Genomic DNA, 27,927 nt, shown 5'->3' with positions numbered 1-27,927 from the left:
CTTTGTGCGTCCCTCAGAAGCAATGCTGTTACTACCTAACTTTGTATTGTTGGCAAACTTTGATTCCCTCATCAACATCATTGAAATGAGCACTGGGGCTATTGAATAGATTTCAGTGACATCCCACCAGTAATATCCTCACAGCACAAATAAAAATCTATTTACATTAACTAATCCTTGATCCAGATCAGTGAATTATCCTTTACACAGTGCACTTTAATTTTTTTATTTATCTCTTGTTCGCTACCTTTTCAAGGGATTTTTTAAAAAAATCTAAGTGCATCACATCAACTGATTCACTCTTTCCTGTACTGCTAGTTAACGCCTCAAAAAAAATTGGTGCATTTGACAAACGTTATATCCCTTCTGTAAGTCCATGTTAATTCTGTTCAATCCTATTAGTAGTAGTAGTAAATACTCTGTAATCATCCCTTTGATAATAAATTCAGACATTTTTTCCCTTCTGCCTTTCTCAAGCTAACTTGTCTGTTTCCTGGGTTTCCTTTTTTCTTTCTCCCACCCCTTCTAGAACAACAGGGGCCTCTTTGCTGCTGTCCAAACTGAGGCATCATATCAGTTTTATGAGATTATAATGGATATACCAGTTGTCGTCCATTTCCATTGCCATCTTGTTCAAACCCTTTTGATGCAGAATCATCAGGGCCTGGGAATTTATTGGCCTTCAGTCTCATCAGTGACAAAATAGTATTGGACATATGGCAACACAAGTGAATCTGCAGATGCTGGAAATAAATAAATTTATTATTAATAATATTAATGTTAATTAATATGACATATTAATGTTAGCTTCTTTGCTCATTGTTCACTCTGGACCTTGAATTAATTTATTATTTTCTGTGTCTTTGGTGAAGATGGTCATTAAAGATTTCTTTCTCTCCCATTTTCTGATTCTCCTGTATATTCCTGTCTCCGTCTGAGGAACCCACATCATGATTTCCTCTTTGCATATCTATAGAAGCTCTTGCTTATGTTTTGATGTGTAATAGTATCCTTTCATTCTTCTTTCCATTTCTTATCAATGTCCTAGCACAGGAAATGTTCCCAGCTGTCCTTTGAAGACATTGTCTTTTACCTTTTCATATTTATCTTTGCCTTTCTTAATATCCATGGATTAACTACTTTTCCTATTTTTTTGTCATAAGTATATGTTACTAGTAAAATGTTCAATGATTCTTTTACTGTTAGGCATTGTTTACAGTCATACTACTTAATGTAGATTCCCCATATACATCTACCGGCTAGTTCATACCCGGTGTCACCTTAGTTTGGGTTTAATCAGAATTATGTCTCCAGTTTCAGATTTAAGTAAATCACTTTCAATTTTTTTAATATGAAATTTCTCACATTATGATCACTGCTCTCTAAATGGTCCATTAGCCATCAGATCAACACTTTGTCATTACACAGTACTAAATCAAAAATAGCCTATTTTTAATCATTGAACAGTTTTTAATCTACAGAGATTATTTGGTTTGCACTGTTTCTGGATCGAAACTTGTCCATGGTTATTGTACATGTATGTCCAATTTCCTAATTCCCTGCATTTCCTATAGTTTGGAGAACCTATATACAACACTCATCATTTTTTTCTGCCCTTTCCTGTTTTTCAGTTCAGCCTTGACTCCCAAGTCTTTTGCCTAAATCATCTTAAAAATAAATGCAGAATTTTGTATTCCCAACCTTTGTTAATATGCAACCATGCCTCTAGACTGGCTTTTAGATTGTACCCAGTAATTTATGCCATTACTTCTCTGACCTTGCTACATGGTGTATTCAGATACATCCAAACCTCTACTGATGCTCATTGGAATTGTACTAAGCTTTGTACGTTCTGCTCTTTTATGGCAGGCTTCAGTTATCATTCGCTATTTCCTATTCTATTGTGTTTTTTTCCATGTAATTTTCTATTTGTCCCCTTACCAGAACCTTAGTGACAGAAAATTCTGGGAATGCTCAACAAGTCAGGCAGCTTCTGTGGAAAGATAGCAGAGTTAATGTTTCAGCTCAATTTGTCAGAACTATAATTCTTTGATTCGGTGGTGTTCAATTTGTGGTAGAAGGAAGACATGTTGAAAATCCACAATCTTACTGCTAGATTTGTATTAGGAAAACTGCCCACATGAGTAATCTATATAACACACTTGCAATTTGTATTGAATTGAATAATTTAATATATTCCTTTACAGTGCATTTTATGCATGCTTAATTATTGATATATTTACATTAAAATATTGTTTTTCTTGTAAAGTTAGATAATCCAAGATGAATAGTGAGCAATTCAATTGCCACTGCTGCAGAATTTTAAGAGGATTGTTTGCATCCACAACTTATAATACACACTAACAAGTTTGCAGTCTGACGTTAAGTGTACATAAAACCATGTTATTTAATGCTGTTTCCACCCTACAGTTCCCATGCTATTTCCTTGAAAATCCTTGGTCCTACACTTAGGAAGGTAGGCCAGCCTGCTTTAAGAAGGTCTGTTGGAGTGGAGATTAGTTTTGATACCTTCATTGCAAACTTCCTAGTGATCCATCCACACACACTATAATGCCTAATAAAATTTTCTTTATCTTCTACCTCTACACAAGAAACTTAATTGATAGTTGCCAAATAAAACAACTGGTTGGAGCCCTTTTGAATTTTTGTTTTGTGCTCCACTTTCCATCCTTGATTTTTTGCTCCAAATCTGGGAGCAATGAATCCCCATGCATGCCTGACTGGTACAAGTTCCTTCACAAACTGAAGAGTGGAATACATATGTGTCTTCAGCTTCATTCAGAACAAGGTAATACCTTTATCAGCTAGGTCACAAACCAAAATGAGCTGCACTCTCAGATTTTGGTAGATACTTTGAAACACACGATCTTCAGTTATCTTCTTTTGTTTTAAATTAGCTGAATTTGTAGCTTTTCTTTATCATTTTTAAAGAAAATCAGTTGCATTTATTTTTTCCCTACAAACTCCAGTTATTTTGTGTTCCACGTGCCAGCTTTGAATTGACAGAAACAGCATGCGATAAACACTGGGCAATCTGTTCACGAGTATGATTGATGGTCACTTGGTCAAGACCCCAGGGACAACACCTGATCTTTTTCCTAGATAATGCCATGGGATTTCTTGTTTCCACTTGAGTGCAGATAAGGCTTCAGTTCCATGTATCATACTGATAGTATTGCATTGGAGTGTCACCCCGATCATTTGTGTTCCAGGCTCTTGGGTGGAACTTGAGCCTTCCAACCCCTGATTCAGATGCAACTTTAACTCATTCAGTTATATATCAGAGAAGTGTTTCTTTGACGCTATTAGGAACATTTGCTTTTGCAAATGTAATGGCAACTTCACTTGAGGAATAATAAATTTGCTCTTGTTTTCTTTTGTGTTAAACAGGTAGGATAGTACATGAGCAGTATACTAATTCTAAACTGAATTTGTCGTATTTCAGAACTGAAACTTTGGTCAGATATATACTTGGGTGGCATGGCCAGTGTTGACTTGCTTTAAAAGTAGAGCTTCACAAATTTTTATATACCATTTCTAACATCTACTTCATGTGTTAAAATGAAGTGGAGAAAAAGTGGGAAGGAGCACAAAATACAGTGGATTCAGTTTAAATTTATAAATTATTTTTTTAAAAGTATTAGCACATGGCCTTTGTATTTTCTGGACTTCTGTTGGAATTTTAAGTTTCTACTAGATGGTGTTGTCAGAACAATTACAGTACTAATATCAGTAATTCATCAGTCATCCAGGATCTATGGGGAATAGGGAGTGCCAGTTATATCAGAATTGCTCAGAAAACTTTATATTGCTGAACTATATTTCTTTTCCTTATCTTTTTAAATATCAATGATTAACACTACAATTTATTTTTAAGACTAAGCATTATTAGTGTAAACTACAACAAAATAAATCGTAGGATCATACTCATCAGTACATGAGGTTTAAAGGTTTATTTTACTATCAGAGAACGTATGCAATATACAACCTGCAATTCTTTCTTCTCACAGACATCTATGAAACAAGAGCCCTATAGAATCAATGATAAAAAATGTCAAAATCCTCAAAGCCCTCCCCCCATCTCCCTTCACACAAGGGAAAATCTTAAAAGAGATGTTGTTATTATTCAACCTACAACTATAAATTACATGTTTAAACTAAAAGATGTCTTTCCATACCTATTTTATATTTTGAAAAATATGTATCAGTTAATATTAGGAATTGTTGCCAATGTTATGAGAATCTGAGATAAATAACATAAACGAGAAGTTATTGTATTTTGCAATCTGATATGAACTTCAAACTTCAGTATTAAGACATGGAAGGTCTCTTGTTTGAATTTTACAGTTTAAGCTGTTTTTCATAACTGAAGTTACAAACTCAGTTGTGTAAAGATCTGACAGCTTCTGAGATGAGTGGTGATGGTCTTGCTGACTACAAATAATGGCTGCAATCTTGGTCTGTTTTTCTAGTTTATAGCAGCAGAGAAATGTGGGTTGAGATGGGGATGTAGGGAGAAGATTGTGACACATTAAAAGAAAGGCTGAAGCTTATTCGTTTATCAGAAAGCGCCTGCTTCATATTTGGATAATTATTGTACATTTCTTCCCAAAAAAACACTTATAGATGAGTATAACAGCAACGTTAATATTCCCAGTGGAGAAAATTCATCGTGAACTACTTACTCATGTCTGAATGCAATTTCATTCATCTCTGCCTGAACCTCAGGGATGCTGAGATCAGGCAGATAAACATAAATGATTTTGTAGAGAGATTCCGATTGGGAGAGTGGAAATATTCTTGGATGCTATGTCCTTTTGAAATCAGCTTCTTTGGTTACATTCCAGTAAACCTAGTGGCCTCTTTAATTCAGGTGCATGGAGAAAGAATTGTAATCCTGCAGAAATTGCTTTCTATTTAGAACAGTAACAAATCCTTCTATTTTACTGAAAGTGTAGTTTGGATCTGATTCTTTAATTGTCTAAGAAAATGTAATCACTTCTTTATTTGGATCCAGCAGCTTCTACTCTTCCAGCAACAATCATTAGTCTTTTAAAACCTTTGAAATGAAGATGGCCAAGTAGCACAGCTTAATTCTGCATATTGTTGCTGAGGTACTCAGATCAAATTGCAGCCAAGGCTATCATTTACTCTGAGCTTTCCCCTTAATGATAAACTGCTACTCTTGCTTTGTTTAAAACAGCATTCTGCCTACCGTCACAACTTAAATATAGGGCAAAATTGAGATTATTTAAGTGCTGATAGAACAAACTTCTAATGGCGAGACTTGTTCTTAAGTTCAATTTATTTTGGAAAAGGAACTTACCTGTTTTTCTTTTCTGTATAAGAAACTGTAATATAAAAAAGCTGCTTGACAGGCTATCGAGAAATAAAGACCCAAGACTAAAGATGGTGGAATCTGCAGCAATACACAAGACCTTGAGGGAATTCAGCAGGTCAAGCAGCATCAATGGAGGGGAATGACAGTGGAGGGTTTCAGGTTGAGACCCTTAATCTGTCATCCAGTTGAAGGGTCTTGACCCAAAATCTCAACTGTCCATTTCCTCTGTAGATGCTGCCTGACCCACCAAGTTCCTGTAGCTTTTTGTGTTCTTTTGAGATATAGATATTTGCCCTTTGCAGTTTACTCATTCCTGATTAGATTGTCTGGCATTTTGAAGGGTGAAGTCACAAAACTTACTCGGTACCTCTAACTGCACAAAGTTGCATTCTAAAATGTAGCAAAAATGAGTGACAAGATAGCGGTGGCTCTGTATGAAATGGGCATGGAAGTACTTGCCTTGTTCATTGTAGCATTGTTTGTCTATTACCATTAAACATTGAGAAATGAGTCTACAATGTTAGACCTCATTACATCAGAAAAAAAATCACTTTTCATACTGTTCAGGAAAATACCATGAGTGGAGTTCTAAATAGATAAATTGAGCAAACCCCTAACTCACAGAAAGGTGGAAGAGTGATAGATTCAACTTGAAAATAGATTGCATTTTTTGATCCGGAATGATTAATTCTGACTCCTGGTTTGAACAAATTATTGATAGCTGATTTCACAACAAAGGCAGTAATTGGAAGTGAGGTGATCAATTTTCCTAACTGGTCAGTCAAACTCTATTCGGGAAATTTTTGATATTTTTAAAAGTTGAATTGCATGTTCTAATTAGGTGAGAGGATTGGAACAGAATCAAAGAAATGTGACCTTAGATAAAAGTGGCATAGGTTTTATTTCAAACTATAGCAGTATTCCAGCCCACTTGTAATGCTCAATCTACGGGAGAAATCTGGAGAAGGAAGCTAAATCTTAAATATTGTTTTGCAAGCTTGGAATAATTAATGGATAAAGAAATACACCTCCCTCACCTCCATTCAAGGCCAGGCGATGAAACACTTCACCTGCAAATCTGTTGGAGTCATCTATTGCATCCAGTGCTCCCGATGCGGCCTCCTCTGCATCAATGAGACCTGACCCAACGTATATTGGGGATCACTTTGTCAAGCACCTCCATTCCATCCGCAATAATTGGGAATTTACCAGTGGCCAACCTTTTTAATTTCTATCCCCATTCCTTTTCCAAGATGCTGGTCCATGGCATCCTCTTCTACAACAAAGCCACTCTCAGGGTGTGTGAGCAACACCTAATATTCCTTCTATGTAGCCTCCAATCTGATGGCATGAACATTGATTTCTTCTTTCAGTATTCTTTTTTCCTCTTCCCCCCCATCTTCTGTTCCCCACTCTGGCCTCTTACCTCTTCTCACTTGCCTGTCTCCTCTTAGCGCACCTCTTTCCTCTCTAGCCCTTACCTTACCCACCCACCTCGCATCACCCATCAGCTAGCTTGCCTCCTTCCCCCTTTTTATTCTGGTGTCTTACCCCCTTCTTTTCCAGTCCTGATGAAGAGTCTCAGCCCAAAACATCAGCAGTTTATTCATTTCCGTAGATGCTGCCTAACCTGCTGAGTTTCACCAGCATTTTTGTGTGTTGCTATGGATTTCCAAAATCTGCAGAATCTCATTTGTGTATAATTCATGCAGCCCTGCAAGATTAGTAGTCTTTGATGAGGTTATAGTATGCTATATAGTTGACCTGTGCTCTCAGACATTTCCAGTTAACCAAATACTACCTGTCATTTGCTGGCACTGTAAATTGACTACTTTGTTCCTTGGTTTTTGTGAGGTGCTTCATTGTTCCCTGGTTTTCTGGGTGCTGCAGAATGTTTTAATTGAATTTTTTTTGGCTGCATCAAAACCATTCCTGATCATTATCCAGCAACCTGCACTAGAGTACATCAACAGCTAGTTTGAAAGGTTATTGGAATTAGCCACTTTGGACATTGCAATCCAATTGAGTGTTGCCCTTCTTCATAATGCAGATTCATTTATGAGTACCCCTTTAGGTGAAAATATTGGATTGTCACAGTCTGAAAGATTGTATTCTAGTCTGGTTAATGGCAATGGATACCAACACCATTTGAAAGGTATCTCTGACTCTTTATGGTTCAGTGTTTGTCAAAAATGAAACAAATTCTTTTGGGTTAAATTGTTTGAAGGCATGAAAGCCATAAACTCCTACTGCACCTCATAATGGACACCTCAATGTGACTCCAGTCTAGGTGTGACTGAAGCTCTTTTTAATAACCTTGTACTTGAGAACAATACATAACGCAGTAGCTTCCAGGGAAGAATTAATGTTTTTGTTTAAACTGACAAATAAATATTTCTGTGGGAAGGAAAAAAGGTCTCGTCTATGAATATTATCGAGATCTGAGTATTGAGACTCTCTACTGGAGTGGATGTATTCCTTCAGTTGTCTTCCTTCATTCTTTTAATGTGGAGTTCGTGTCCTTATTAAAGTAAATTAATTAGGAATTGTGGATCCCTGGAAAGGTATTTGTTTTGACAGGTATAAAGCAATTTTTTTGAAAGAAAGTCTTTTCTTCCTAATGAGTAATTATGACATAGAATAACTGTGGTAGTTTTGTTTTTAAAGTAGTTTATGTCTGCTGCCACCCACAAAGAAATATAACATGATAAAAGACTAAAAAAAAATCCTCAAATTTAAGGAAAAGGTTATTCAACTATTCTTTCTAGGATATAACTGACATTGACATTAATAAAAGAAGAAAAAAAACTTCAGTTACAAAGAAGCTAGTATATATCAAATTTTTGTGCGAAGAAGATTTTGTATTTTAGTAATGAGTGCTCCAGACATCTTGGAAATGAATACTGCAGCAGTGGAAAGTTCTGCTTGAATCATGATGAAATGTGTTTTTCATTAGTGACTGCCTTTGGCAAATGCTGTGAATTTCTTCGGTGTTATTGATAGAGTTCTTCAGTTAACTCCATATGCACCAAATATTTTATATTCTCTTTGATAACAATATGAAAGGATACTAAAGCACATTTCTTTAATTTTAAATTAATTATAGCCTCAGTTGTTTTGAAAACCACTGCCAATTAATTTCAAACTTGTCTGGGTAAGTTTTAGCTGACCAGTGAAATAATTTTGGAACACTCCTGAGTAGGAAAAGTGTCACCATTAATCTCTCAGCAGTTGAGAAGTTACATGAATAGTAAAGAATGGAAAAAAAATATGGTGCACACACATTCTTCCTTCGTTGCAGCACACCTCTAGGAAAACCACTGTAATAAAAATAAATGACAAGATGTGAATTTCTGCTGTATGAAAATCTTTTACTCCCTTGTGCCTTAATGAGTAAATGTTGTGCCTTGCATAGCACAAAGTTATTTGGAATTCCTCATCTTCCCCATCTGCTCTCTTCATCTTTTCCAAGTGCCATGAACTCCGAGAAGCTGATGACCATCTATTGATTATATTGTCTAATGCTAATGAGGTTTTTGCATTACTGGTTATTGAGTACCTGTCATTGGTACTCTTCATTCAACCTCTGAAGTGAAGCCCTGTTATTATTGTTGTTGTTACTGTGATTGTCATTATTAAGACTACTTTAAAAGGCTCTTTAATTTGTAATATTTGTAAAAGAAGCAAGACTAAAAATATCTTCACATTGCTCTCTCTTATTGCATAAGCTCAGTGTATGTTTTCGAATTTGCTTCTAAAGACCTACAGATCAGTGAAGGCAGATGGTAAGAAATTATTTAAATCTATTTTTTTCAAAAACTGAAATTACTATTTTAAGCTTTGGCTTTAAATCAGTGCCTTGTATCAGCATACTTATGTCATGCTAGTTAGACTATGCTGAATCTCTTAAGCTGGTTCATCACATTTTATATTCCGGAGGGAAACTGGGTTTTCCAGTGGCAAAGGGCAGGATCTGTGTGCTTTGCTACTGACGATCAGGATTGCTATTGACAAAGGGAAACCTGAGTTAACAGTCAGCAGTATTTACATAAGGTAATCAGATTCAGATTTCTAACCAACATGCGATTCTGCAGATGCTGAAAACCTTAAGCAACACACACACAATGCTGGAGGTTCTCAGTTCGAAACTTCAACAGTTAATGTCTCTCCCTAGATGCTGTCTGATCTGCTGCTGTTCCTGCAAGTTTTGTGTGTTTATTATCATTGACAGTGTTTTTAGTGCCAAAGACTTTTGTACAGTAGTGTATTTGTCAACGTGGAGTGGTGAGCGAGGTTTGTAAATCTGGCAGGAGCAAAGGGTGTTGGGAATGGCGAGGGTGGAGCACTGCCGGGGTGGGGGGGCAGCAGGTGGTGCGAATGCTGACACACCCAGCCCTGAGACACCAGACAAGGTAATTTGATTCTAAATAATTGGTTTATTGATGATTGCAGAATGTCTGGTGCTTCCTATTCCCTCACCTCTCTTCCCTTTTTCCTAACCATAATTCCCCTTTCCCTGGCCCCTTCCCACTCTCAGTCCAGAATAGTGACCCATATTAGAATCAGGTTTACTATCACTCATATATGTCATGAAATTTTCTTTTTTTGCAGCGGCAGTATAGTGTAATACATAAAGTTACTACTGTGCAAATGTCTTAGGCACCCTAGCACGGGCTGTCTCTCCCCTCCCCGCGCCCCCTCCTCCCCAAGACTTTTGCACAGCACTTTATGTCATGAACTTTGTTTTGTGTGAGATAGTGTTCCATGTATTCATGATCTGTTCGGAAATCTGAAGTCAAAGGGGAAGAAGCTGTTCTTAAAGTATTGAAAGTGGGCCTTCAGGCTGCTGTACCTGCTCCCTATTGGTAGTAATGTTAATAGGCCATGTCCTAGATGGTGGGGATCTTCAGTGATGGATGGCATCATCTCTTGAAGATGTCCGTGATGAAACTGGCCGAATCTGCAACCTTAGCAGTCTCTTGTGATCCTATGCAGTGGAGCCTCCATACCAGGTTATGATGTTCAAGATATTCACATTTTAGAGTTGAAGGTGAGAATAGTGCAGTTGGGTGAATAAGGAACAAAAAATGGTTTCAGTTTATATAATGCTTTAGTAACATTCTGGATGTTACTAAATATTTTATAGCCAATTAATTATCACAACACCACCCATTTTATACAGTGTTCAAAGCAGTAAAACGGATTAATTCCTTTGATTTCTATTGCTGAGGAATATTTCTAAAGAGCATATTGGAGAAATAATGCTGCCTAAAGATGATACTTGTCCTTTGATGGCATCATCTCAAGATAACATGAGCACCTCCCCTATATTTCTTAATAAAGTAGGAATGAAAATTATGAGCTCACATTAGGGGGCCATTCTTAACACATACTTTCTTCCCTCAGAAGTGAAAACATTTCCAATATGAACAAAGTTGCTTCGAACTCAGTATAGGTAATGAGCAAACTTTACTGAGTTATCTCAACTCTGGTAAATTAATTAAAAAAACACAGAAGACTGCAGATGAGAGTTAATAATTACACTGGGAAAGATGAATGCAGGGCAGAGAGGATGCATGAAAGCTGGCTTATTGCATTTCTATATATAAACTCCATATAACTTTCCCAATATTAGGCATGAGATTTCAGCTAAAATTAGTTTGTACATGTCATCACTAAATACTGTTTCACTTTTACCATGGACTTATGGATAAATTATTTTTGGAGGAGTATAGTTTTCTGAGATCTGATTAAAGAAACTGCTTAGTAGTTTTGTCTTTTTTCTGTGCAGGTCACTTGCCTGTGCTTTAAATTAATATGGTTTGGGAATGGTATCCTTTTATTTGAAAATTCATCATCATCATCTTCCTCCCCAAGACACTGAGTGAGAAAGAGAATTCATCCCTGATTTCCATCTTTTTCTGCATGATCTCTTGATGATTCTCTTGATTATAATGCCAAATTTTAATGGAATGTTAGAGTTTGGATACACACTTTTTCTGGATGACTGTTATTTTGTTTTTCATTTTCTCCACTGGTCTGAATCTCTTAAAATAGCCACCGGAAACAGGTATTAGTTCAGTTAATTTGCCAAAACACACTGATATTGAAAGTCAGTGTAAACCTCGGAAATAGTAGTTAATTCCTTTGTTGATCGTTTAATTTCTGTTTAACTATGCCCTACTCATTGCATTTTCTCAAAGTTGCCTTTTTATTAGGAAAACTTGTAGATATTTTCTTCTTCTGCTCCTTAAATATATTTTCAGAGCAAATTCACTTTGCTGCATAAAGTGAGTCATGCAGCCTGCCCCACCTCCGATTAAATGGCTGACACGATGTTGTCAGTAAATATTTTGTTCTTTAATGTGTGAAACTTGTTTTCATGACCCAAACTATTGATAGCCCATTTAGCCACTGTGATTTACAGCTCTGTGCATTCAATTAAATAGGTACATTCGGCCCTCCTTACCCATGGGGGATTGGTTCCGGGACCCCCCGCAGTTGCTCAAGTCCCTTATTTAACCTGTCTCAGTGCAGTGGTCTTTAGGACCCAGCGGAACCCCAGACTTTATTTAGCCTGTTTCAGTGCGGTGGACTTTAGGACCTGGTGCAGCTCTGAATCCACAGTGTTTCTGTTCATGAAAATAATCGCAATCACGATTGAAAATAAGGTCCAAGTAATAAAGCGATCAGGAAGAGGTGAAACACCATCAGTCACTGGAAGAGTGTTAGGTTACAGTCAGTCAACAATCGGAACAATTTTAATGGAGCATGTGAAAGGCCTTGCTCCGTTGAAAGTTACAAATATTACTAAGCAACGCAGTAGTTTAATTATTGAAATACGTATGTTTCTTAAGTGTTTTATATGCATAGAAAGGTAAAATATATGCTATATACTAAGAAAAATGTTTGACTAACTGACGCTAAATAATACCGGAAGTACCTGTTCCAACTTTAAATATGACTTAAAGACGGACTCGGGAACGGAACTCATTCATAACTCTGGGACTGCATGTACTTTTAAATTATCTCTAGATTACTTATAATACCTAATACAATGTAAATGCTATGTAGAATTCTGGAAGATGATGTTCAGACCATCTACTTTCTCCATTATCTCCACTTTCACAATTTTCACAATCTTTGAATCATCAGCACTTAGAAACTTGTTGCAGTCTCAGTTGTTTCACTGGTACTTTATTAAACTACTGTTAATTACTTTCAGCTTCCCATTGACTCTACTCAAGTTGTCCTCTACATACAAGAAATTTTCCTTATCATTTCTGAAAGTGGAGGCAAAGTGGTTGTTTTAATTTGTCTTCCTTTTTCTTATTTTTCAATATATTTTCTCCCTATCTCAATCTATTTGTCTTACTGGGTTTTTTACTTTTTACTGATCTGTTCAAGCTTTAATACGATTATAATATTTCTTCTTCTCTGTTCCTTTTGTGTATTTTGTCATCCTTTGAATTTTGAAGTTTCCCTATTCTTCAAGTGATCTAGGATTTGGGTGTTCTAGTGCATAAATCAAAAAGTTAGCAAGCAGGTCCAACTAGTTGAGGGAAAATGATATGCTGTCCTTGTTTGCAGAGAGGTTGAAGTTTATGAATAGGGAGGGTTTATTGCAGTTGTACAGAGTATTAGGTGAATCTGCATCTGGAATAGTGTATCCAGTTTTATTCCACTTGCCCCTTTATCCTTTTTAAAAAAGGTACAGTAACATTAGAAGTAGTAAAAAGAAGATTTGTCAGGTTCATTTCTGGAATATGAAGGTTATTCTATCAAGAAAAACTAGACAGCATGGGTTTATGTTCCTTGAATTTTGAAGAATGATCTACGAAGGCAGTTTGGCAATGTAGATGTTAAATATTTCCAAGTCCAAGGGACCAGTCATCTAAAACTGAGGTACGTAAGAATTTCTTTAGAGAGGGTGCTGAATTTTTGCAGTGTTGTTATTGAGGGTGATGGAAGACAGACAATCAGGTATATTTATGGTGGAATTTAGAGGAATTAATGCTATGGGACACTGGCACAGAGGAGACTAACATAGATCAACTATGAACACATTGAAGTCCAGGGCAGGAATAAGTGGCCTATTCCTATTCTTTGAGTGCTATCCGTTTGATAACATTCTTTTTTTTCTAATACTATTTGTTTATCTCTCTTCTTAGCCATGGCTTGGTTTGTTTTAAAAAAGAATGAAAAATTCTGCATCTGAATACAAAAGAAAATGGAGCTGAATCTTCAAAATAGTATGAAAGCCTAAGACTGAGTGTCATAAAGACAGACAGCTACAGAATAAAATATGTAAAGTTTAATTAAGCCCAGGTAAAAGGAAGAAACAAAACATAAATGATTAGAAATGAAGAATAAATTTTAATGAAGGATAGAGATATTGAAATGACAGTTGTATAGTTGAAGGAAGTCGAACAATAAGAGAAAAAGGTAGAGTCACATAATTGTAGATAAAAATGAGGTGCTGTAAAATTGCTGAACCTGTAGTTGGCAAAGTCATCAGATCCTAATGGTTGCATTTTAAAATTAGGAAAGTCAGACACAGCTGCAACTATAATTTTTTCTTTTTGTCTGCAAGTTGTACCCAAAGACCGCCAATATGTAACACCTGTTCATAGGGTTACTGCAGACCAGACAGCCTTTTAGTCTCAATACAGATTAAAAGTCATGACATTTAAGGTTATGGTGTCTTTCATTTTTATTTGCACCTTTTCCTTTCTTACTATAAGCAGTGACTGGAGTTCAACAGCTGTGATTTAGCTTATGACTTGTATCCATGCCTCTATGAATAGATGTTCCTCCTGCAAATTCAATTTCATTTTACAGGATTATGTGTCTAGATTCTCACTAAAAGAGATTTATAAAGTTGTTTTTTGTATCATGTTGTTTCTTTTTTTATAATATTAACCACGATAGTTAAATTAACTTCATTGTTTTTAACCCCAAATTGTAACACTTAAGTAGAAAACTACTACATTTTTATGTAACATTTGTCCCTTCTTTCTTTCTTTCTTTCTTTCTTTCTTTCTTTCTTTCTTTGATTTCATCATTAACTTCAGTTAAATCATATATTCCAACATCTTTTTCCATGCCTTTCTAACCATTAAGTTATTTGTAGCTGTATTATAGGTGAACAGTGTTTACCTACTGAGATTTGCCAAACGTGAACAAGCTTTTTCCTTCAGTGAATGTTCAGTTGCGTTCTTGCATTGAAGGAGCTATCCATATTATGAAATATGTATTACTGTTAAATTGTTCTGGATGGTAGATATTAAGTATCATATGATGGAGATTTGTGTTACAGCTGATAAAACGGAATATTTCAGTGCCAGTCTTCATTCTTGCTCCGACTTGGTGGAAGTGGGGTGGAGATGATGTGATAGTCATGAAGGTGGAATACAAATTATCTCTTTCCACTGGCAGTTACACTTGGTAGTAGAAATTTATGCCCATCCCAGCTACATGATAAACCTGTGTATTTTAATATTTGTCTCCTCACACACACAACATGGTAGTTGCCAGAAAACAGAACAGCAATTAATGAGGGTCATTGAAGACTGGACCTGAGGTCAGTGTGCTTCAATTAGTAACATTATTTTGTCTTCTGATGTGAAGTGAAAGCGGTTTTGCAATCTAGTGGTCTTTTCAGTTCTACAAATATCCAGCCCTAATACATTATGTATATTCCATAACCAAAGGCTAGATTTACTTTGACTAAGTGGTAGGAATATTGCATTGTTTATGTTTGTATTTGTTTAACCATGATATCAGATATGGTTTAATAGTGAGTCTTAAGGGGAAGAAATGTTTAAAAGGGTTTTGTGGACTCAAGCTGGACATTATAATTTGGAAATTGAACTTCACACAGTCACATTGTGCTTTTTATTTTGTGCTGACTCTCGATAAAGAGTCTCAGCCCGAAACATTGACTTCATTTCTCTCCATGACTCTGCCTGTCCTGCTAAGTTCTTACAGCATTTTGAGTGTGTTTTTTTTAAGTGTTCTCACTTATTGCCTGCCCAAGTCAATTTTTTTTTGCCATCTTCTTGTCATTTCCCCTTCCACTCCCAGTTTTTTTGTCCACATGATTATGCTGTAAATTTTCTGGTTATTCAACACAACAGCAGGCATACTGAGTCTGTGTCAAGCATCTTTTTCCCGTGTATCATTTATCATGCCAGAATCATGAGGAAAATTAAATATTTCGCCAACTTTGGCAACTAATTATGGGAATGTATCTCAGAAATTCAGCATGAGTTTTAAACTGCTAGCTATTTGGAAATGGATTAATATTTGCAAGGATCCTACACAGAAATGTTCAGAAACCAATAATTTATGATATTTTTTCATGCAGAATCTGTATTGTGCACAACTGTTCTGGTGTTATTAGTCGTTCACTCAAGCATGATGCTGCCATTTGAAAACTATTAATGAGCAATGAAACTGGTGAACTCTGATTAAAGGATCATTACTGGAAATAGCTTTCATGTATTCTGTCAATCTGAAATCTGTGCCACATAGTTGAATGATTGTTGTACTGTGCTGTTTTGATTCTTTTGATATTGCTGCTTCTACATTTCAAAACCAGAAATTTGAAAATGGTTTGATTTTCAAACTTTCTCTTGTGTCCCCCCCAACAAAAGCTGCTATATAATTTTGCTAATCTAAATATTAACAATTATCGTATGCAGATATATAAAAATAGGAAATACACCGGAAGCAATGTTTGCCAGCATTTTGTAAAGGCAAAAACAGCCAGCTTAAGGTTTCCAAGGCTTTCATGCTAATGTCCTTTAGGCATTATCCTCCCAATTCTCTTCTCAAATACTTTCATGTGGTATTTCAGATATTTGGCATTTATAGTTTTTAACTTCATCGTTACAGGGAATAAGTATTATTTCTAATATTTCAGTAATTTATGAAAATATCTGGTATTAAAATAAGCAAACATAATGCTTCAGTAACCTAGAGGGGAAATATCATGCACAATTGTTATTAATGTCTTTAATGTGGTCATGTCAGTCAGGTCATTGAATATTCACATTAAGCTCCTATCCAAGAATGTCATAAGAAACGTTCCTCAAATGTCATTTTTCATTCATGTTTCTTCAGGGTAGCCAGGAGCCAGCAGCCACCCCAGAAGCTATGGTACAGCCGTATGCAACAGTTCCATTCCCTCCTCCCCCTCCTCCTCCTCCTCCACAGAATGGAATTCCAACAGAATACACTGTTCCACACACTCAGGACTACACAGGTCAGACGCCAGTCCCAGATCATAGTCTGAACATCTACGCATCCAGTCAGACCCTTGGGGAACAGAGTGGCACAATTGCCAATGTACAGCCTGTATCTGGAACCGCCACAGTAAGTTAAAATCTGGGCTTTAGTCTTCATCTTACATGGTGATACAATGCAAAAAAAAATTCAATTTTCTGTTTCAAGTTACATGGGCACAGCAAGAATAAAATAATGTGGAATGCTTGGTTTTACAAGTGGTCAACCTTGCTATATTTGTGTGTCATTTATATTTTTTTGAAGTAACTTCAGAGTTCTAGCAACCCATTCACTGTTTATATTATGGTAACAATGCCCCAGAATCTGCATGTTTGCAGTTTATGAATAAAATTTTTAAAACAAATGCACAATTAATATAAATTTATATTTTTGATGTGAGAAGACCAGCTGAGATGGAAGTGCATTGTCTCTTTGCATGAGTGTCTTCTATATAGCAAGACCTAAGAAAATCAAATTATTTTGTTACTACCAATAGAACCTGTTTAACTTTTCTGTTGGAGGCACTCTGTAACTGAAGGAGAAAACCCCCTGCCCAGTGAAAGATTTGCTGGTTCTATGGTAACGTGCGAATTTGCTGTTGTCTCTAAGTGAACCCAGTGATTGGTCTAAAAGCCCTTTCCTATCATTAAAAACTAATGTTTCTGCTTTAAAATATTGGAAACATTGTATGACACAGAGCCACGTGTATAGTTTGTATGGTTTAAGCTCTGATAATTAAATGAAACTTCGCATCCAAATGAAGTACTCCCCTCTAGCATCTATATTCCTTGTATTGTCCACATTGTTAAAAATTTAAATATTTTCTGTCTCATTTATAAATGACTTTGTACATTTCCTGTCCTGTTTAGTCATTTCTGGAAGTGCTAACAAACATGTAGGATAATGGATATCTGGAGCTAATTCCTCCAAAAGGATAGAAGGCAAAAGCAATTAAAAATGTGAAAATCTGAATTTAACAGATATTACAGCAAACAATTTTTAAAATGTTACAGAACTCAAACCAGATAAATAATAATTAAAATGCATAGATCAGTCACGATATAATTGAGTGCAGAGCAATTTTTAAAGCACTGAAGGATGTTCTTGTGTTATAATGGATGCCACTTTACTATGTGATTTCACTACAGTCTAGTATCATTTAATGCCCTAAATGGAATTAACTTGCATGTTCATCTTTCCAAGTGGTCAAAATGGCACAGTTTCATCAGCATTAAAAAACAGATCTCCTTTGCTCAAATATGCATTTATCTTGCATGTTTGTCTTATTTTGTATGATTTAGCAGAATTTAGGTTATACTTAGACACAAAATCCTAAAAGGGTCAATTCTGGCTCTCTTTGCTCAGTCGCCTTGCAACTTACTCTCCTGCACATGTACCAGTTAATTCATTTATTTTGATAGTAACTCATAAAGGGTAATTTGAAGAAGCCAATTGACCCTATTGGGCTTTGGGAGGAAATGGAAGTACCTGATGTAAAACTGAGGTCACAGAGAACTGTGAAGATAACACTCAAGGTCACAAATGAACTCAAATTCCTGGAGCTGATATGCAGCCATATTAACTGCTCTTCCATCTTGCCTGTGTTTGCTCATAATTAATGAACATATATTGCAGTTCAACTTCATAGTATTATTCTTAACATGGTTGCTTACCAGCTCCAGGAATATTCTGGAAAATCAACAAATCAGTACATAGAGCAGCCCCTTTTTTCACCTGATGAATTATTATAAAGTTCTGAATCCTTTTATCTGAGAATATTACAGCTGTCACCAGTAGTAATTAATGGTTTAGTTGTGGAATAAACCATTCTGACTAGAACATTAACTAGTAAGATACTATTTAGATTTCTTTTATCTTTAACTTTTTAACTGTGAACTGACTTCAGTCAGTAGCAAATACTTCGTGTTTTGGGTTCACCCAAGATTTGATTGTTCAATGTGATAGATGCCCGTATGTAGCTTTTTGCAAGAATGGTTGAACATATTGGCCTGTTGACTAATGGGGAATAAATGTAATTTTCTAAATGATCATGTGCGCAGGTTAAAAAAAGTTGTATTTTTATTTTAATTTGTTAAAATGATCACAGGCTTAAATTCTTCTGTTTTGATGGAGGATTCTATGTTGGCAATCAAGCAATCCGCCCTGCTTTTATCAGTTAGGATGCTGGGTTATAGAAGCAGTTTCTATGCCTGTTTAAAAGGGTCTTTGACAAAGAGTACGTGGAGAGGCCACACTGTCGATACTTACACAGCTGTCAAACCAATCCAACATGTTCACTCCTTTCACCCTCTGTTCTGGTTCTGGTGTTCCTGGACAGCTGTACTCAGAAGGCCATGTGGTGTATTTTGAATTCAAAACCATTTTTCTATTGCTTTGCCCTCCTTAAGATGCAGCATTTGGTTATAAAATAAAGTAGGAGATAATTGCCTTGGTGTCTGTGACATATATATACTGCCTTGTATCCAGACTGTGCTACATAGTCATCAGATTATCTGATCCAGATTCAGTTTCAGTTCTGAACGTGGACTTCAATTTTTCCTTTTGCTACCTAGCTCACAAATTAATACAGTGGCTTGTAAAAGTATTCAGCCCCCAACCCTTTGTTCACATTTATTGCAACCGAGGATTTTGATCAAATTAACTGAGAATTTTATTTTGAATTGCATGCTCCTGTTTTCACAGTAGAGCCCAAAAATAGAGAATTGTAAAGCTTGAAAAACTAAAAATTTAAAAACTGAAATATCAGTGGTTCAAAATTAGTTATCCCTCTTTGCTCAGTTCTCAGATGAACCACCTCTTGCAGGATAATAATCTTATTTGAGTAAGTTTCTAATGTGTTGCATAATGTGATGGAGCAAAGTTGCCCTTTCCTCCTTACAAAGTTGCATAAGCTGTGCCAGATTAGTTGGGGAGCAGCGGTAGACAGCAATCTTAAGGTCCTGCTGGAGATGATCTGACTGTACCTCTGAAGGACATCAGTTTTCATATTTGAAGCTTCTCTGTGGTTGCTCTGGCAGTATGTATGGGGTTGTTGTCTTACTGAAAGATGAACTTCCCAGTTTAAGCTTTCTGACAGAGGCTAGCAGGTTTTATCCAGGACCTCTTTATTTAGCAGCATTTACCTTCCCATCAATTGTGATCAGATTTCCAGCCCTTGCTGCTGAGAAGTATCCCCATAGCATGATGCTTCCTCCACCATACTTTACAGTAGGGATGGTGTTACTTGGCTGATGTGCAGTATTAGATTTGTGCCACATTTACCACTTAGTATTGAGGCCAAAATATTCCACTTTAGTCTCATCTGACCATAAGACCTTCTTCCACATGATACAGTATCTTCAAAGTGATGCTTTGTGATCTTTACAGGGAAAGATGATGCTCTTTTTTTTAAGGCAGGGCTGCTTCCTTCCCTGTCTTCCATTCCCTGTCTTCCATAAATACCCTTCTTGTGCAAGACCTTAAGAGATTGTGGGGCCATGAACTTCATCAGTTGCAGACACTGCCTTCTGCAGCTCACTCAGAGTGACTGTTGGCGTCATAGTAGCCTCACTTACAAATGGTGTTTGTAAGTGAGGCTTACAAAAACCTCACTTACGAATCCCTCTAAGCACCTCCAGCCATTATGTTTAGAGGGATTGTGGTTGTGATTTTATATTTTTTCCCACTTTTATACAATGGAATGCACCAAGTTCCAAGGTATATTCAGTGCTTTTGAGATGATCTAGTAGCCTTCCTAAGGTTTGTTCTTCTCTGTTATTTCCCTGACGTGCCTTGTTTGCTCTTTTGGTTTCATTTTGGTTTGGTTTGTTGAAATTTTACCATACTGTTGGACCTTACAAAGAGAGGATGTATTTATTCAGGTGTTCATCCAGTTTTCTACATCAACAAATTGGGTGAGTTGATAAGGTAATATACAGTATTGCACCTGAGGAAAATTAGCATAGTATTTACAAAGGAGATTAATACTTTTTCAGCTGCACTATTTTAGTTTTTAATTTTTCATAAATTGTTGGCTAGTTTTGGAATTTTTCTCTTGATTTGACATGATGCACAATGTTTTGTAGATTAGCTTAAAAAATCGTACCTCAATATATATGTTAAATATAGACAATAGTAAAATGTGAAAATAGTTGTGGGGTCTGAACACATTTTCAAGGCACTGTGTATTTTAAGTGAAGAGTGCTGGGTCTACCAGTTCTCTCCTTATTTGTTTATGTTAGCTATTGAAATATGCCAGGAAAATACCCCAATATTTCATTAGAACTATGTATTCTTAATATCCATTATATTTTGTAAAGCTATTTATTCACTGCTGATATTTGATAAGTGATATTGTAGAACAGTGGTGTAGAAGAATTTTATTAAAATGTGTTTGCACATCTTTACTGGCCACCTATATTCTAGAGATAAATCTGTAGTTGTACAGTGTTCATATTTTCAGAGACCCTGGAAAGAAATGATTTCCATGGATTCTTCAATGAGCTGAGTCTACAAGTGCCACATTTTGGAGTAAAGTGATTTAGCTGAAGTAATTTCTTTGTCATTCAAATACTTTTCAGCAGTTTATTTAGATTTTGAAAGGGACGCTTCTTCGTGGCAGGATTGTGAATTAACATTGCCTTTCTTGTCAGCACAACGGTGCTTGTAAATGTGCCATCAGAAAGCAGCTGAGCCTAGAAAATGTGTTAATTTTTTACACCTGTAGGCTTGCTGGTGTTCTACAGAATGAACTGTACATAGTTCATCTGTTTGGTGACAATTTCAGTTGAGCAAGAATTGAAATGGAATTGTAACTAAAGATTTGGAGGAAAAAAGTGCTAGTGGGAAAGGCTCCTCAGAATTCTGTTCTGTCATGTTGCTAGTTGTTAACTATGGTTGTGTCTATCAGCTCCTTATTTCCTATTTACTGTTATAAATAAAACTAGATCGAAGCACATTTCTTCAATGAGAACCAGCCAGTGTGGAATTGATACTGGTCATTATATTGGTTAAGAGTTCAAGAACTTTGTTAGCCACTTTTGAAGTTTAATTTCTTTTACTTAAATGCAGTTGCTTCCAATTGTGTATTGATCTAAGGACTTTTGTCATGAGCATGACAGTCTTGGGCAGTCCAAAATTCATTTGGGTTATGTGTGGCAGCTTGAAATGGTGAAATGTGGAAGTATGTAAGGAAGTAAATAAGGTAAATAGTACATTTGCCTTCATGTTTGGGGCATTGAATATACAAATTGGAAAGTCGCATAGTATAAAAGTTTAGTTTGGAATTTTGCTCAGTTCAGGCTGCAATGCTGAAGGAAGTATGTGATAACTTTGGAGAAGTTACAGAAGAGGTTTGCTTAAATGTTGCCATACGTAGGATCAGAATGTATTAGCTGTAACGAGAGGTTGGTTAAACCTGGATTGTTTTTGCTGGAGCATTAGAGGTGATCTGACAGAAGTGTCTGCAGTTATGAGGTCAGTGCCTTTTTTTCTTAGCCAGAAATGTCAAATACCAGAGGAAGTAGGCTTAAGATGAGAGGGGAAAAGTTTGAAGGAAATGTGTAAGATGTTATTTTTTCCCCCCACACACGCACAGTGATAGGTGGCTGGAACACTACCAGGAGATGTAATGTTTAAGAAGCATTTAGTCAGGCAAATGAATAGGCGGGGTATGGGGGGAGGGGGGGAGACAGCAACCACAAATAGTCAGATGAGACCAGATTGACATCACAACACAGACATGATGGATTCTGAAGTGCTGGATTCTGCACTGTACTGTTCTGTGTTTAGTGTTAAGTATGCAACTTGATATAACTCAATATTGGAATGAAGTTTAGTACGCGCAGGGTAGATCCAGAACTGTCCTTTATTCTTGCCTGTTCTGACCATGGCTATGGGTCTGCATCTCCTTTTGTGTTGGGGTTCAGCATGGGTGAGGGAAAAGGTAAAGAAAAATTGCTACCCTGTTATTTTGTTTGAAAGTGATTAGAATTGTTCAGTTGTGATGTTTTTCAGTATCCTATTCAGCTTGGCAGGAATAATGGCCAGTTGAGCTAGATAATATGGGGCAAATTGTAGATCTGCAGAGAGCAGCTTGCAATCTTGCTTCCTTGTACTGAGAAGTTTCCATTTGCTTACAGACTTCAACACAGCAATGTCCAAACTTTTTAGAGGAGAGTGAGGCTAAACATAAAATCCCTTCATTGGGTTGCACTTAATAAATGAAAATGTGAAGTTTCCTTCATATAAAACTCTAAAGTTCTGTCTTTAAAAGTCAAGATATTGTGGAAATATTCTAGATACAGAGAGCAGTGCAATCCTCTTTGTGTTGTTAGCTGATTCAGCATTCTCAGCAAAGAGATTGCTGAATGTAAAAGTGAGAATTTTTTTTTTGAAGAAACAACAAATACCAAGTTGGTCCAGTTGTAAACCAGGTCATTCTTGACCTCAAGGTAATTTTGAAACTATCAATAATGTTGATTTTGAAATATAATTCTGATTGTGCAACTGTAATTTTCTGCATTTTAATGGAGCTGTCTGAAACATGATACAGAGGGCTGTTAATATCAGCTATTGCAGGTGCATAGAAATGTTTTAATTGAAATATTCATCAACATAATTATCTGATATGCTTTTATCTTTTCAGCAGACAGATGAAGCAGCACAGACAGATGGACAACAACAAACACAGAGTACAGAGAGCAATGAGAGCAAACCCATACCTAAACGGCTTCACGTTTCCAACATTCCCTTTCGATTCCGTGATCCTGACCTCAGGCAAATGTTTGGGGTAAGGAAGAGCTATTACTGGAACTCTGTTTAAAGTTTCATGCAAAAATGATTTTCCATTTGGTTGGTGGTGTTGACTCAAAGGGAATTTACCAGCAATTCTTTATGAGAGAATCTTAATAAGAGATTTTAAAAATTCTAATTGAAGTGACATAGTCTGGTTGCTTATAACTGCATTTTCATATCAAGATCTTGAAGCGTAGTGTTCATAAGATAGCTAAATGAGAGCAGAATTGTATTTTCTTGCTGCTGGAAAATTAATTTTGGAAGGAAATTGGAAAATATCCTTCCAGTTCTGTGAAGTTGAAATTTAACATGCAGAATTACCTACTATCCATCTAGGTTATGAACTTTCCCAATATTTATTACCTTTGATCTATTTTTACAGTATGTTTAACATATAAATTGCACTTTAGAAATATTAAATTGATAAATATTGTCCCTAGGCTTATTTAGTATAACTGTGCCAAAATGCTAGAGGTATCACTATATTTGCATATGCAGCTGTCAACAGTTGCCAGCTTTGTTAGGATGTACTTGTGGGAATCTTACTCCATGTTCCCACAGCGAATGAAAAATAAAAAGTGCTCAGAGAAATTTAAATAAAAATATTCAATGTAAATTGTTATCTTCTCTCCCCTTTAACAGATCATTCTAGTGAATTTTCTCTTTGCAAGCTCTCTGAGACATTTCACATTCTTTTAGAAGTGTGGTGACCAGAGCTGGATACATTATTCTGGTAGCAGCCTAACCAGTTACCAATAGACAGGAGAAGCTGGGATTGTTCTCTAAGTAACAGAATTTGAAGGGATAGTTTATGGATGTATACATTATCGTTAGACAGTACATAGCGCCTATTTTCCTTAATTGATGGTTCAGTCATTGGGCTACAGATCTAAAATGTTGAGGCAAAAGTTCTAGGGACATCTTAGGGAAATCTTTTTTATGCAAGGAGTGGTTACAATTTTGAGCTCTCTGCTCTTAAAGATCTTGGAAATAAGAGTCAACAATGATTTCAAAGAGAATTGAATGTGCATTTGAGGGAAAATAAGTTGTAGAGAAAGAGCATGGGAATAGATCACTCTGCAACAAGACAGCACAGACCCTGTGGGGTTGACAGTGGCAAATATCAGAGAGAATCAAAACTGAGTTGATCAGCAATGTGCAAGAGTAAGTTGCAAAGGTACAGGGAAGTAAGAAGAGGGTAAGTTCAGCTAATGGGGTTGCTTTCCTGTAAGCTAACATGGATCAATGGCCTATTGGTGTCCCATGTCATTATAAGTTCAAAGAATGAAATGCCTATTTTTCTCTCCTGCCCTTTTCATGTTAATGAGGTATAATACACACAGCTGAATGCATTTTATTTCATATTAATGTAATAAGCAATTGTGGCAATTGTTGCATTTGACTTGGCACAATTCATAATGTGGCAAATTATTTTTGATTCACAGTGCATTGAACATTTGTAACTGTGAAGCCATTGAACTTTGCAACATCAGAGCCTAGAGTACAAGTCACTATGTTGATTATAGCCAGTTGAACTTGCAAATTATGAGTAAATGAAATCATTGTTAATAAACATGATAATAGGACATGAATGGTGTGAAAAATGTATGTGCATAGTTGGTTAGATGAACTTTTAATGTATTAATTGTAAGCAATTTATTAAGATTCTTCGATGCAAAAGCATCTGCCCAGACTGTTTTCTTTGCGATCTCCAGTGTCAAACACACACAATTGCCATGCTTGGATTTTAAATTTATGTTTTGTGTCGTCATACAAGAAATTACAGGGCAAAACTTTCAAGACTGAAATTGTGTTTTATGCTTAGTTTTACAATTAAATCTTGTATCAAAGGACACAGTAAGGCATGCAATGTAGACCTAAAAAAATTCCCTCCAGCTGTTGAAGTATAGTAAGTTTTATATTTGCTTTATTTGAATTTTGATTCTGGCTTGCCAGTGGCAGTAAGCTGCCCTATTAATCTAACTACTTATCCTGGCAGCAGATTCACAGGGCAATGAAAAGCTTGCTGTTGGAATAATGGAATTACAGCACAGACCCCAGGAACCAGAATGCCAGTCACCAAGAATCTGAATCCAAAGTGGTGGCAGAGTAGAACAATAATGTGCGTGAAGTAAGCACTTTCAATGAAGGAAGATGTCAAAAAGCATTTTACAGAATCAAAAAGGAGGGGCGGGGGGGAGTGACTGAAAAGAAAAGAAAAAACTGGGGATGTGAAAGAGTTGAAGTTTTTTAGAAGAATATCCTGGAAGAAGAGTGAGCAAGTGGAAAGATAATTGAAGGAGCACCCAAGTGTGGGTTCTTGGTTGCTGTAAGCTGTATTGTCATTGCTGAGATGAAAAGGTGCAGAGTCCAAGCAACAAAGAAGTTGAATGAATTGCGGCAGTAGACTAATGGGTCTCTATTTCACTGCTTAATTATTTTGCTTCCTTAACCACAACAGAATTGTAAAGTACAGTAAATTATGGAAATCTGAGGAAAATGCTCATGAATGAAGTTGATCATTATGTGTAACTTCTGTAGAGAAAAGCAGCATTACTGTTTCAGTTCAGTGGCCATTCCTTAGTGGATTATTGTTTTAATTTTGGCCCTAGAAAATTCTAAAAGTTTTGGTATCCTGTGTTGCCTTGGCTTCTGAGGAAGGATTTGTTTCTGCAGATGCAGAAATAAGAGAGAGGTTAGGTGGGCAAAAGGTGATCATAACATAAGCACATAAGAAATGGGAGCAAGAGTAGGCCATCCAGCCCATCAAGCCTGCCCCACTATTTTACAAGATCATGGCTGGTCTGTCCATAAATTCAGCTCCATATATCTGCCTTTTCCCCATAACCCTTAATTCTACCATGTAAAAATCTATCTAACTGTATCTTAAATATACTTAGTGAAGAAGCCTCAACTTCCCTGGGCAGAGAATCCCACAGATTCACCACTCTCAGGGAAAAAGTTTCTCTTCATCTCAGTCCTAAATCTTCGCCCCTGAATCTTGAGGCAATGTCTCCTAGTTCTAGTCTCACCTACCAATGGAAACAACCTCCCTACTTCTATCTTATCTATCCCTTTCATAATTTTGTATGTTTCTATAAGATCCCCTATCATTCTTCTGAATTCCAGAGAATATAGTCCCAGGCAACTCAGTATCTCTTCGTAAGTTAACCCCTTCATCTCTGGAATCAACCTGGTGAACCTCCTCTGCACTGCCTCCAAAGCCAGTATGTTCTCCCTCAAGTATGGAGACCAGAACTGCACATAGTACTTCAGGTGCAGCCTCACCAGTACCCTGTGTAGTTGCAGCATGACCTCCCTGCTTTTGAATTCAATTCCTCTAGCAATGAAGGCCAACATTCCGTTTGCCGCCTTAATAACCTGTTGTACCTGCAAGCCAACTTTTTGTGATTCATGAACAAACGCTCCCAAGCCCCTCTGCACAAAAGCATGCTGCAACCTTTCACCATTTAAATAATAATCTGCTCTTCTATTAATCCTTCCAAAGTGGATGGTCTCACATTTAACAACATTGTATCCCATCTGCCAGATCATGGCCCACTCACTTAACCTATCTATATCCCTCTGAAGACTCTCCACATCCTCTGTACAATTTGCTTTTCAACTCAGTTTAGTGTCATCAGCAAATTTTACGTTACATGCAGTCCCCTCTTACAGATCATCAATGTAAATGATAAACAGCTGCAGGCCCAACACTGACCCCTGTGGCACCCCATTCACCACTGAATGCCAACTGGGGAAACACCCATTTGTACCAACTTTCTGCCTTCTATTGGTTAACCAATCCAGTATCCATGCCAATACACTTTCTCCAACTCCATGCATCCGTATCTTATAAATCTCTTGTGCGGTACCTTTTCGGACACCTTCTGGAGTTTTTTTTTAAAGTTTTCCCAATCCTCCAGTCTCCCACTATTCTTTGCGACTTTGTACACAAGCTTTTAATTTAATACTATCTTTTATTTCCTTTGTTATCCAAGGCTGGCTCTCCCCACACCTACTGTCCTTTTCACTGAAATATACTTTTGTTGAGCGCTGTGAAAAAGCTTTTTGAAAGTATTCCACTGTTCTTCAACTGTCCTACCAAATAACCTGTGCTCCCAATCCACATTAGCCAACTCCTCCCTCATCCTGTTGTAGTCTCCCTTGTTCAAGCGTAATACACTAGTTTTAGATCTATTTCACCCTCCATCTGTATGCGGAATTGTCATACTATGATCACTCTTTCCAATAGGATCCCTGACTACAAGATTGTTAATCTTACCTGTCTCATTGCACAGGACTAGATCTAAGATAGCATTTTAAGATCAACGTGCATCTCCGTGATGATTGACTTTGTTGAAGTAATATTTCTGGAGATTAATTCAAACTCGTAAGGAAAACAGAATATGCTGGAAACATTCAGCTGTTCAGGCCACATTTGTAGGAAGGGAAACAGAGTCACTGATTCAGGTCTGTCA

The 27,927-nt window shown here is 36.6% G+C and overlaps 1 protein-coding gene across 7 annotated transcripts in view; it reads left to right on the top strand.

Annotated features, from left to right (window-relative positions):
- The window catches only part of LOC132382991 (RNA binding protein fox-1 homolog 2-like), a 277,209-nt gene that overhangs the window by 176,720 nt on the left and 72,562 nt on the right, over positions 1 to 27,927 (top strand). For 4 of the 7 annotated variants that reach the window (XR_009508517.1, XM_059953642.1, XM_059953644.1 and 1 more), the window contains 2 exons: positions 16,490 to 16,741; positions 23,298 to 23,441. Coding sequence is in view for 6 of the 7 variants with exons in the window: in XM_059953642.1 (XP_059809625.1) it covers positions 16,490 to 16,741; positions 23,298 to 23,441 (396 nt within the window). In the remaining variant the exon portion in view is untranslated. The remainder of the gene's footprint in view (positions 1 to 16,489; positions 16,742 to 23,297; positions 23,442 to 27,927) is intronic. The other 3 variants (XM_059953646.1, XM_059953647.1, XM_059953643.1) reach the window with 2 other exon arrangements.

This window comes from Hypanus sabinus, chromosome 29 (assembly GCF_030144855.1).
Source record: "Hypanus sabinus isolate sHypSab1 chromosome 29, sHypSab1.hap1, whole genome shotgun sequence".
Taxonomy (NCBI): Eukaryota; Metazoa; Chordata; class Chondrichthyes; order Myliobatiformes; family Dasyatidae; genus Hypanus; species Hypanus sabinus.
Note: the sequence above shows the minus strand (reverse complement) of the source record. Positions and strands in the feature narration are given on the sequence as shown.